General features: G+C 38.3%; 1 protein-coding gene across 1 annotated transcript in view; it reads right to left on the reverse strand.

The window, feature by feature from the left end:
* MLIP (muscular LMNA interacting protein) overlaps nucleotides 1–13,341 on the reverse strand; it is a 118,909-nt gene that overhangs the window by 75,405 nt on the left and 30,163 nt on the right. The window contains exon 5 of the mRNA XM_031688666.2: nucleotides 6,583–6,654. Within this exon, the coding sequence (XP_031544526.1) occupies nucleotides 6,583–6,654 (72 nt within the window). The remainder of the gene's footprint in view (nucleotides 1–6,582; nucleotides 6,655–13,341) is intronic.

The raw sequence follows: 13,341 nt of genomic DNA on the forward strand, positions 1-13,341 counted from the left end.
GTGATCAGTGTTAATATAATGAGCAAATTTTTTTTTTCAGCCAAAATCAAATAGGATTATGGTGCTGCTTTCCCCATGGGAACTTATTGCAGGCAAACACAACTTTTCTTATGCTATTTCAAATCCTGAAATTTACTCAAAGAATTTTAAAAAGCTATATATTCAGAATCCTTGGAAAATGAAGGAAGATGACTGGTAATGCTGAAAATGTCAATAATGCTCAATCTTTGAAATGGAGACAATGCTCAAACTGCATTAAAATTTGGAAGGGGGATTCTTTTGAGTTTAAATAGCCTTGAAATTTACTAGAACTGATTTTTTTTTCATTGACAAGGAGTTCTCTGTCAAATATATCATCTTGATCCATTCCTTCTAGCGGCCATAAAAAAGTAGGGTTCTTTTCCTCTGTGGTACAAGAATGTATTTTTAAAAATACATTAATTGTCCATTAACAAGAAGGCTAACCATAGATTGCCTTTTGACAACATAGCTAGCAGGACTGTAGTGATGTTTCTTTAGATTTATTCATATTGAGTGACGTTCTCTCAGAATATTTTCCAATAAAAGATTTTTATTAAAAATATATATTTCCTACCAAATGAGATGACAGCCACGTGAGGCATATATGGGACAGGCTTTGAATCATATTTTAAAGATTCTTTACTAATGTAAGTTAGAAATATTCTCATTAAAAGTGGTTATGTTTTGCTTAGCACAACCAACTTTGGGGCACAGTTTTTGAAAAGAGACATAGAAATCTGACTTCTAGAAGAAAATGGTTTCTGAGCTTGGCATGCCATTATGATTAAGAGCCAAGGACAAAGAGCAAGCATTGTTAATCAAAGTCTTTATGAGAATATATGCCAGCATGCTGTAATATCTGTTCTCCATCCAAAAGGAGCAATTCTGATAGAGCCACAAACACTTTTAAAGTCAGACATACTGAGTCAGTCTAACCTGCTCTCTTTGGAAATAAGATTAAGCTCTGAGAATCTGAAGATAAGATGAATTAGTTGCACTCTAAATAGAGTTAGAAAGTAAACTGCTTCCAAAGGAAGAAGACTCTCAGAGGGTTTGTAAGCTTTTGGTGATGCCTAACTGGATTGGGTTTCAAAAATTTCATGGGCAAGTTACTGTATTTTAGTAATGATCAAATTCTCCAAAAATAAACCATGCTAAACCTAAATGCTGCTACATTTTGTTAACCTGATCAGCTATTTGGGAGACTAAATCCTCAGAGGACAACAAAGACTTTGCTTGACTTTCAGTCGTTAACACAAAACCATTGGTAGGATCAGAGATATTCTCAGCAAATCAACCTCAGCTCGATTATCTAGTTGGAGATTTGGGGCTGAATAGCATTCAGATCAGAAGAAAAGGAGGGGGATGTGCACTGGAAGCCAAAGGGGCCTCCAGATACACAAAAGTACAGCTTCTGTAAAGATCTAGAAGTATTTATCACTAGATTATTTTCACATGGTTGGCTAAAAAAATTCAAGAATGGAGGGAAATTTACTTGGTGTTTTCAATCCCAAAATTGTTGGAGGGTTAAATGTCTGTCTCTCCCACACAGAAGGAAAGAAGTTTTTGCAAACCATTAGAGCCAGTTTCAAACTCAAGCTTCAGTGACAAGAGCCCCCCTGCTCTTCCTTCATTTAATCAAGGGCATCAGAAGGGTGTTCCTTATTTTCAGCCGGCACGTCTGCCCTGTAATTCACCTCATCTCTTCAGTAACTCAAAGAACTGGGCTGGTTTGTCATCCTCTGCTCATTCAAGTCTTATCAGAACTAAGTCATTTCCAGTTTTCTTTCATTGTTCCTCATTAAAAAAATAGAAATTAAAAAAAACACATTTGTTGCCCCAATTTAATGAAGATTTAAATATATTTTAGCAAGTGATAAAAAAATTATCCCAAAACATCCAAAACCATCAACTCTTGCTCATTACTTCACTTTAGCTGGTTGATGTCACAGTTGCGCGGTGGGCAGGGAAAAGTCAGAGGATAATCAGATCCACTTTGAGGTCCAATTCATCATCTTACTAGCCCTGCTGCTTTGGGAGATTCAGTTGACATCTTGGAGCATCAAAATCCTCACAGAGTTTGGATAGGAAAGCATTTAGCTCAGTGTATGATACACTAGAACACTAGACTTCTCAAAATGGCAGCCGGTGTGACTGTATTCTCTCATCGCTAATGGGTGCCAAGTCTAAAACCAGCTGACATTCCTTGTAGCAGAAGGTCCTCTATGTCTTTTCCATGGAATGAGAATTGCTGAAGCTTATTCTACCTCCAAAAACTTTTAATTATCATCATCCCAATTGTCATACACTAGACCCCTTTATTTTTATAATTCTGTGAGCCAAAATTTGCCTTGAAATCCTGTAGAACAAAGATGGAAATTTTAGAGACCTATTCAGGTGCAATCTAAATTGATTCATTCAAGGGCTACATAACAAAAACTACTATATTTTAGTAGTAGGATATAGTTTTAGTAGGAAAAAACCAATCAATACATATAATTAAACATGGTTTAGTGAGTGCTCTAAAAGAAACATTTGCATGGTATACAATTACCCAGAGAGAGCCAATTAGTATAGATTTGGGTCCTGGGCATTTCTCCATTGCTAAAGAAATTGGAAACACACTCACTTCTTGAACTAACCTAAATTAAGAGACGTCTCTTTAGTCTAGACCATATGCTAAGTTAGTAACCAGATTTTGTTAAATTTTGGAGACCTGCAGAGATTTTAAAATCTTCTCATCCAAAGACATGTGTTTAATCAGACTGGAGTTTCCCAACTGATGTTTTAAAGAACTGAAATTGGCAACTTAGAATAAATTGACTTGACGATTGACAAGATATCTCAAATCATTACCTGTTTTTATAGCACAGTTTTTACAATTGTCTTCAAAAGGGCTGTTCTTTACCTGCCATCAAACAGGAGAAAATAAAATAACTTTTATTCTATAACTTTCATTTAGATAATTAATCCTGCAACTTATATGTGCTATTAACAAACCTGAGCTACTCCAGAATTCTTTCAAATGCTCATAGCTTATGAATTAAATGCATAGCAATGTCATTTGTTGGAAAGCAGTGCCTACCATAGCTTTGAATTTATCCTGAGAAATCCTTGTCAGGAAGGGAACAGATAACTTAAATATATTCAAGGGAAAAAGTATATTCTTTCATTGAAAAATATTATTGAGAGACAATAGAAAGCCATATTATCTGATCTCATGGAAATATTCCTTCATCTGTCCTTGCTTTAATACAACTGCACACTAAAAATAATCATCCATTTATTTAGAACATGAATATGTGTACTTCTATTTAATTTTAACTTTCTACCTATTGCTATCAGACCCAGATGATAAGAAGAAGAATTAGTCAATGAGAGAGAGAGACCTTTACTTTAGCGTTCTCCAAAAAGGACACACCTCAAGACCAAAGAATAATGCCCATATCAAAATGACCTAATATATTGCTGGGCATACTGTAATAAGATCCATGGACACTCACAAATGTAAGTTGATTTGATTATTTTGTTCCTGCTTTATAATCACTTGTACTACATCCTCATCTCAATTTTGGAGAGGATGACTATTGGCAGGAGATTAGGTTAAGGACCTGGATGCCAACACATTAAAATATGATGCCTGACATTCATCTTTTCCTGTAAAGCCTTACTTAAGACTTCAGCTAAAAATGCTTCCTTCCTGAATGTTCACAGGGGGGAAAATGATAGAAAATGGAATAAGCTATACATTTAAGTTTTGATGCAGACAATAAATTACAAAAGTACCAGAAACCTCATGTCCTCTGCCAACAAAATGTACTCCCTTGAAAATTATGGGCTTCATCGAGGGGTGATTAAAGCTGAAACCAATGCAGGGATTCAATGAGACCTTAATGTCTGATTGGAAAGGATGACTGTATTTCAATTTGGAGAAAATTTTGCCTTTAAAAGTAGCTTTATACTCATTAATTATACTAAATGCTATCAACTAGAATGCAGTAGAAAAAAAATCTGGCTTGGGGAGAGAATTATTTGCTGAACTATCGTTAAGACTCGAATTAAATATGTTAGTTCTATTTTCAAGGCGTCCCATGGCAGAGACCTTAAGAGGATATTGTAATGACACTGTATCATCAAGTTGTCCCTTAATTGTGCTGTTCTGTGTGATACTAGAGTGACCTCATAAAAGCTTCTGTGATTTAAAATATTCCAAAATGTTACTCCTTCCACAAATAGATGAGTTTCTGATGATTACAGCCTTAATAGTCCACTCAATTCAGAAATAAGCCCCTTTGATTTTAATGGCATAGAATGAGATCTATTGTATAAACAGATGGGTTAAACAGTCTAAATTGCCAGATTTATTTTTTAAAATTATAATCATGAAAGAAACAGCACAGTATCATTCAAGAAATATTACTGAAAATAGAAATAAACTCTCATCTAATCATGTTATCTAATGATAACATAATCGTTTTTGTTATTTAAAAAGTCTTACAAAATAAAGTGTCTCATTGAGGAATATATAACATGGAAAAGCCAGCCCCCCCACCCCCGCCAAATGTGGTATTTTTAAAGACTAACATCCTGTCATATCCTATGACATCTGAACAATTCAAATATTGATGGTCCCCAAACAACTTATCTTAGCCAAGAGATTATTATGCACACTAGATACAGATATTTTAAAATGAGATATCATGATATTTCCATTTGGCTGTACTAAAAATAAAAATCATTTTGCCAAAGAGCATGTTTGATTCAAAACAAAACCTCTCGCAAATGAACTTGCACGAGGTGAGATGTAAAGCCATATCAGCATATACATTTATGAAATTAGTTTGTGATAAAACTGGGAATTAAGCTAATCATTCTTCATTTTAACGACCAATAGGTTACCACCTCTAAAAATCCATTTAATTGGAAGAGAAGAGAGCTTTTAAGCAGCAATTCTGGAAGCAATAGTGACATCCAGCTTTCCCTTACAAAGACATTTCAAGAAAAATTAACTCTTGTTTTTCTAAATAGAAAGTGAGTAATAGTGGAATGACACAGGTATAGGAGAGCAGGCTGGGTCAGGAGAGACCAGCCTGAGGGAAGCATGCCGGGACACGCTAGCCCCACTCTCTTCGCCCAGCTGTTGAGTGGGAGAGCTGCTCCCATTTCGGTGACCAGATTTTGGAAATGTCCATCTGAAATGGAGAGGGTCTGCGGTGAGGGAACACTTCTGCTATGATTCTACCCAGTAACTCTAGACAGTAGGGTTAAGGGGCATCTGGTGAAGGTGTCACTCCTTGCGTCCTCCTGAAATTGATGGTTAAGCCCACCTCGTCTTTCAATGAGCTGTAAAAGGTCAAAATTCACAAGAGAAGCTACAGAAAAAGCTACAGCTCTGCCTGCAGCCAAGTGACACCCCTGCCCAGCTCAAAGCATTCACATATATAGAGCATAGACTCTGGACCCCATGTGGATAATTTGGAATTAGTTCTCAGAGATACATGATACAAGAGACACAGCCAACTGCTATATACTGCTTAGCATTTTCCATTAACATTTCCTACTTCTTAGGCAAGAGAATATACAACCATTTTATTCTCCAGATCATGCTAAAATAACAAAGATACAGATTCATAAACCAGTGGTCGAAATACCGCCTGGTGGGCAAACATTAACATTTGACAAATAATGACATTATTTGAAACACTATCACTGCAATCGTTGCACAGAAAAAAAGGGGGGGCTTAAGGCAGTAAAAGATAAATTGCCTAAATAAATATCATAAAAATAACATAGGAAATGTATAATTTCATAGACTTGGTAACTGATTTCACTTCAATTCTGATGTGACCCTCCATTGGGGCTGCATTTGCATATCTGTAATGTGCTGATTAAACAAGAGACTTTAATTTAATTTACCTACTGAAGCAGAATCCTGTAACTTTGTAATTAACAACTCCACAGCAAATAAAAATGCCCTAGAGCCACGTGAAAGCAGCTGGGTCATCGGAAAGGATCTCAACCCTCCTGCCTACTCACGGAGGTACGAGCCGTGGCTGGCAAGCGTGGACGAAGAGGTCCAGCTCACGCAGGGATCTAAGCGGCTACGTTGGATGCTCAGCTCATATATTTCTGTCCTGGGGAAGCTACTGTTCATCACCTAATTTTAAAAGTGGCCAATTGCCCACAGTGCAACCCCATTTTACCTCTACTCTGTTCATCAATATGAGTAGAGATGGACGTTCTTGAAACGACCATTTAAAATTCCAAAGGAAAACAACTGTATCCAAATCCAGGTCAAGTTTCCCAGAGCTGCTTGGCAGTGGCTTGGAAAACTCTACACTCATCCCCAGCCTCGACTGAAAAATCCACAGTGTCTCCAGTTCTGTTCACCAAGATGCTCTCACCACATCATCCTAGACTAAAAGCAGCGTTTTATTTTAGTAAAGGCAGAACTTGAAAACCGAAATTTTTTTAAAGAAACAGAACAATAACAAAAAAATGACATTAGAAATTTTTAGAAGACAGAATACAGATTCACTCTGCTTTTGAGACAACACTGACCTTCTGTTCCAAAAGCAGTGTGTTTGTAGGGATTGCTGCGAAAGCCTTGTAGCTGGACTTGGTCTTGTATTGCTAGAATGGTAACCAGAAAGCAAGAGTGGATTGAAAAGGGAGGAAAATTGTGACATGATTGTAGACTAGTTCTACCAAGTTAAATGCCAGGCTATCAAATGAAGAAAACAGTGATTACGCTTGAACAACTTATTTTTGACAGAAAAAAAAAATCAGCTCGTCATGTTAATTTTTTTTAGCATGAGAAGCAAAACACTATCACAGTAAATTATCAGCCTAGAGGTTATAGGTAATTCCATGCTATTTAGTTTCAGAGCCTAAAAACATCCATTTGTACAAAATTATATATACATTTCTCACTAGCAGCATTCACCCATAGGAGTACTATTCATGTGTTGGGGGAAGGTGGCTTGATTCTCAAAAGAAAGCAGTTCCTTTTAATAGTGTCATAATTAAATACTGTGCCAATAAGTTTCACTGAAGTCTTCATACACCCTCTTGCATCATTCATAACAAACAATCAGAATACATAAAATTAAGCCATAATTTTTAATAAGTAGCATATTTTGAATAGAAGTAATATCAGCAATTTAACTGCATAAAGGAAAAAATATTAGAATCCACACTCTTGATCTTAAATTGATTTTTTTTAAACCTCATCACTTTAAGTCTCCTGCACATTCTAATACAGTGATGTTGATGAAACCAATGATGAAACATCCTGAGTTTTAAGTAAAACTCAGAGAACAGAGTTCACTTTTGTGGAGTATTGGGAGAAGAGGGTTGAGCGTGAGGAAGCTGTGGAAGTCAGGCTGCTATGCATAATCAAAAGCCTGGTTTTGATCCTGCTCTGGGTCCCAAGCTGCTTAACCAAGTTCAAGGTTCCTCTCACTTCAAAAGCTCTTGTCTCAGGTAGCTTCCCCAAGGGCCCAGCCCCAGCCAGCGGGAAACTGGCACACAGTGCCAGGCTGTCGTAGTCCCTCTGAAAAGCACACCAAAGGATCTACAGAAGAAGACAGAGAGTCAAGTGAAAATAAAACCTTGAGTTTTACGGATGCCATTGATGAAACCTTAATTAAACTGCCGTGAGGAAGGTAAGAGGCTGGCACATTCATTTTCCTTAGAAGAAAGTTCAAGTAGGAATAAAAAAAAAATCAAAAGGCCAGACCTGGAGGGAGCAAGTTTCTGGTCCCTTCAAAGCCCTAATTCTCTATATAGAACCTGCATTGCTATGACCTGGTCTCCAGGCGTCCACGGATTGGGATAAGGACCAAAAGTGAAATGCCATCTCTTCGTGGGGAGTGTGAACTGACATTTATTACAAGGCAAATAATACTTCTTGCCTCACTGAATTCTGCAGAATCCCTGTAACTAAAGAGTCATTAGGAAAAGGAGACGCAGGGAGCTCAGCTGACTTATCTAAGCTGACAACAGCCTATAAAGAACAAAAAACAGCTCTGGGGTCCAGCTACCCACGCTTCTCCATAAGATATTTGCTCCCAAGGAATATCTCAACAGACAAATAATGCAAAATAAAATATATGATTAACACTCCACGAGGCTTCTATGCATATTTAAGTATAATCATGGTTGTAATAATAATAATAATAATAATAATAATAATAATAATAATAACTTAACAATCACTACAAACCAGGTACCCTTCTAAAAGCTTAATGTGTATTATCTCATTTAGGGATCATGATAAACCATTATGTAGATACTATATTATGTCCATTTTGTATATTGAAACTACAGGAGAGCGATGTTAAGAAACTCACCTGACGTCACTAGTTACTAAATCATAGCTGGGATTTGGACACGGGCGCTCCAGCTCAACAGCTGTGCACTGATCTACCATATGCCCTCGCCCCGCCTTTTGGGATGCATAACCATTTACAACGTTTGATCTCCTATCTTCAGCTGCCCTGAAGAAGATTGTTGGAGAAGCCTGTACAGAGAGCTATCTTGTTCTCACACATGCAGTGTCATATAATCTTAGATTCAGAGGTGACATTGAAGGCAATCTGGTTCAACCCCCTCACCCAAAGCGTGAATCGCTCTGATCCTCTGTTCAGTCATGCCATGAACACTTGCCCACCTCCCCCAGGCAGCACATTTGGATCTAACTGTTAGAATTGGTACAAAATCCTCCTTTATATTTAGCCAGAGGATGCTCCCTGCTAACTTACTCCATTGGTCCTACGTTTCCCTGCTTGGGCTAAGAGCTTCTTCCTGCATGATGGTTATACTGCTGTTTCACCAATCCATCCTCAGCAGAAGCATTTCACTATTCCTTTCCTTTGTCAATAGTCTTTTAAATGTTTAAGAGGTGTGATTAACTAAGTGTACTTTTGACACAAAGTAGAATGTCATCATCACTTACATGGTATTGACAATAAATTTAATTAATACACTGAAGATAATAATAATTGACATTGCCTCCTTGTTTTCTGTGTTGAGTTCAGAACATACAGGGGCGTGAGGTTGAAGCCATTCTGTATGGTTGGATCATACCGAGGGTGCTATCACCTAAAATTCCTAGTCCTTTCATGTTTTTTTCAACATTTGTTGAAATTAAACTCCATCCTATAGTTACGGAATTTTTTTTTTTCCTTCTCTAGATCCAAAAATAGGACTTTAGGCATTATCTCTATCCAAGTTCACTAATTAGATTTGGTTTGTCATTGTAAACTATCACGGTAATAATTTCTATATTTAAATAATTTTAAATTAAATTTTAAATGTTTTAGGCATGTCATTTTTATCTTCATTTGTGTCACGTACCAAAGGTATGGAGCTCTTGCTTCCTGGGTTCTGCTAACCCAGTAGGCATTAATCCATCTTGTAAATTTATTTGGATACGGCAGTTCAACTAGTGGATTCCTTCAGCAAAATATTATTGAGTGCCGGAAGGGGCCAAAATGGCGGAGTAGAAGGAGGCTCGTAGCCCACCTCTCCCACAAATACATCAAAACTCACATCCACAAACCCACCCAGCCAACCAGAGCACCTGCTGAACTCCAATGGAACATCACCCTCTTCAAAAGACAACGATGCCACGAATCTGGCAGAAGAAAAGGAAAAAAGAAAGAAGAAAAAGGAAAACAGTGTGGGACCAGTCCTGCAGACAGGGAGCGGCAAAGGAGGACTGGCACTCATTCGCTGGGTCTCCCCGTCTCCAACAGAGATGCCAGCGGGATGGAGGGGGAGACTCCAAGGCTCGGATCTGCCCCAAGCACCCCTTGACTGACAGAACCAAGTTAAACGGGCACAAAGGGTCCCCGCGACACCCAGCCCTAGATGCAAGTCAGCAGGTGGGGCCGGGACAGGCCGCTAGAGCCGGATAGAGGACGGGGACGGCTGCACTGAGGCAGCCCTGTGTGACTGCAGGGGGAGTCCTCTTGCGAGAAGAGAGGCGAGGCACAGCCATAGCCGCCATCTCCTCCTGTGCACAGCACCCCGGCGAGGGTGAGGCTGAGACCTGGATCCGCACCCGGGGGCTCCGCAACCTTCTGGGCAGGACTGAAACTTGTTTACAGCCTGAGGCAGATGGGATCTTTCTGCCCTGGTACCTCAGAGAACTCATGCCACCAAGACAAACAAGGAGCTGAGTTTTGGAATGGAGCTGTGGCAGGGCAGTTCTGTGGTCTTCCCCAAACCCGCCTTTGGAGTGCCCACCTGAGGTGGAGCAGGCAGCTGCACAGAGCAGCAGAGCAACCAGCATTGGGGGTGGACAGGTGCCCACCAGCCTTCCTGGCAGGAACACAGCACCTGACCACGGTGCTACGAGGGGGCGCGGCGCGATCCACCCGCTACCTCCCCCACAAACACAGCATCTGACTGCGGAATCAGGAGGGGCAGTGACCCACCCACCCATCACGAAGGAGAGCAGCACCTGACCCAGTGTTGGGAGGGGGCACAATCTGATAGCCGACAGCCACTGGGAGCGGCACAGAAGAGGGCGCCAACACAAGGCCTCTGGAAACAGCAAGCTGAGTTCGCGAAACAGGGTGAAGACACAAAGACCTCTCAATAAAATCATTAAGAGCACAGTGTCTCCAGGAGAACTAGATAACTGATACTCCTTAAGCCACAGTGCCAGAGATATGAGCAATATGAAGAAGCAGAGGAACCACTTCCAATTAAAAGATGAAGAGAAATCCCCTGAAAGCACAATCAAGGAAATAGACATTGATGGCCTACTAGATCAAGATTTCAAAAAAAGAGTAATCTAAGTACTGAAGGAACTAAAAGAGATAGTGTTTAGATATATAAAATATGTTAAAAATGAAATTGAAGCTATAACGGAGAGCCAAGTAGAATTAGTAAACTCATTTGCTGAGATGAGAGCTGATCTAAAGGCTGTACAAAGCAGGCTAGATAATGCAGAGGAACGAATAAGTGACCTAGAAGACAGGACAACAGAAAGCACCCAGTCAGAACAGCTGAGAGAAAAACAAATAAAAAACAATGAAAACAATATAAGGGACCTATGGGACAATATAAAGCATGCCAATCTACGCATAATAGGGGTTCCAGAAGGGGAAGAAAGAACAAAGGGGATTGAAAAGGTATTTGAAGAAATCATGACTGAAAACTTCCCAAACCTAAGGAAGGAATCAGATATCCAAATACAGGAAGCTCAGAGGATCCCAAACAGGAAGCACCCAAACAGACCCACACGAAGACACATCATAATCAAGATGGCCAGAGTCAAGGATAAAGAAATGATCCTAAAGGCAGCAAGGGAAAAACAAAGAGTGAGTAACAAGGGAACCCCCATAAGGCTCTCAGCTGATTTCTCTACACAAACACTACAGGCCAGAAGGGAGTGGCAAGATATGTTCAAAGTCCTGAATGAAAAAAAGATGCAGCCTAGAATAGCTTATCAGGCAAGGCCATCCTTTAAAACAAAATGAGAGATAAAGAATTTCACAGACAAGTAAAAACTAAGAGTTTAGCAACACTAAACCCATGCTAAAAGAAATATTGACAGGTCTACTCTAAAAAGAAAAGAAGCAGGATGCTACAAAAATAAGAAACTCATAACTAGAAAGGTGATAACCACCATGAATTACAAATAGAATAAACACAGAATTGTAAAAGAAGACATCTAAATCTTTAAAAGTGGGAGAGGGACGCAAGAAAATGTAGAGTTTTTTTTTTCTTTTTTAAATTTTTTGTTCTCAGTAGGATGGATTTGAGATTATATTAATATCTATTTAATACAAACAGTTATACTAATGTGTTAACAGACTTACAAAAAAGGGTAACCACAAGCCAAAAACTTACAATTGAGTCACAAAAACTAAATAAAATCCAAGATAATACAAAGGAAAATTACCAAACCACAAAAGGAAGAAGAAAGGAACAAAGAGGAAATACCAAATCAACTGCAAAAATAAGTTCAAAATGGCAATAAACACACATTTATCATTAATTACTGTAAATGTTAATGGACTAAATGCTCCAATCAAAAGACACAGAGTGGCAGACTTGATAATAAAGCAAGAACCTTCAGTATGCTGCATACAAGAGACCCACTTTAGGGAGAAGGACACATATAGATTGAGAGTGAAAGGATGGAAAAGGATATTCCATGCAAATGGAAAAGCCAAAAAAGCAGATGTAGCAGTACTGATTTCAGACAAAATAGACTTCAAAACAAAGGCCATAAAGAGAGATAAAGAAGGACATTTTTATAAAGATTAAAGGAGTAATACAAGATGAGGATATTACAATCATTAATATATATGCACCCAATACAGGAGCACCTAAGTACATAAAATAATTACTAACAGAGATAAAGGGGGAAATTGATGGGAATACAATCATTGTCAGAGATTTTAACACCACATTAACTTCACTAGACAGATCTTCCAGACGGAAAATAAATAAGGCAACAGAGAAATTAAATGATACAATAGAAAAATCAGATTTGGTGGATATTTTCAGAGCATTAACCCCCCAAAAATATGACATACATTCTTTTCAAGTGCACATGGAACATTTTCTAGGATTGATCATGTACTTGGGCACAAAAGAAGCCTCAACAATTTTAAGAAGATAGAAGTTATCTCAAGCATCTTTACTGACCACAGTGCCATGAAACTAGAAATCAACTACAGAGAAACAAAGGAGAAAAAAAGGAAGCATAGAGATTAAACAACATGCTATTAAAAAACCAATGGGTCAATGAGGAAATCAAAGTTGAAATTAAAAAATACCTTGAGACAAATGAAAATGAAAACACAACCACACAAAATTTATGAGGTGTAGCGAAGGCAGTGCTAAGAGGGAAGTTTATAGCGATATAGGCCTTCCTCAAAAAAGAACAATCTCAAATAATCTAACCCACCAGCTAAAGGATTAGAAAAAGAAGAGCAAAAAACCCAAAAGTCAGCAGAAGGAAGGAAATAATAAAGATCAGGAAGGAAATAAATAAAATAGAAATTAAAAAAACAATAGAAAAAATCAATCAAATCAAAAGCTTGGTTTTTGAAAGAGTAAACAAAATCAACAAACCTCTGACCAAACTCACAAAGAAGAAAAAAGAGCACAAATGAGCAAAATAAGAAAGGAAAATGGAGAAATTACAACAAATAACATAGAAATACAGATATCATATTAGGATATTATGAAAAACTATATGGAACCAAAATGGATAACCTAGAGGAGATGGACAAGTTTCTGAAAACATACAGTCCACCAAGACTGAATCAAGAAGAAACTGACCACTTGAAC

Source organism: Vicugna pacos, chromosome 20 (assembly GCF_048564905.1).
Source record: "Vicugna pacos chromosome 20, VicPac4, whole genome shotgun sequence".
Taxonomy (NCBI): domain Eukaryota; kingdom Metazoa; phylum Chordata; class Mammalia; order Artiodactyla; family Camelidae; genus Vicugna; species Vicugna pacos.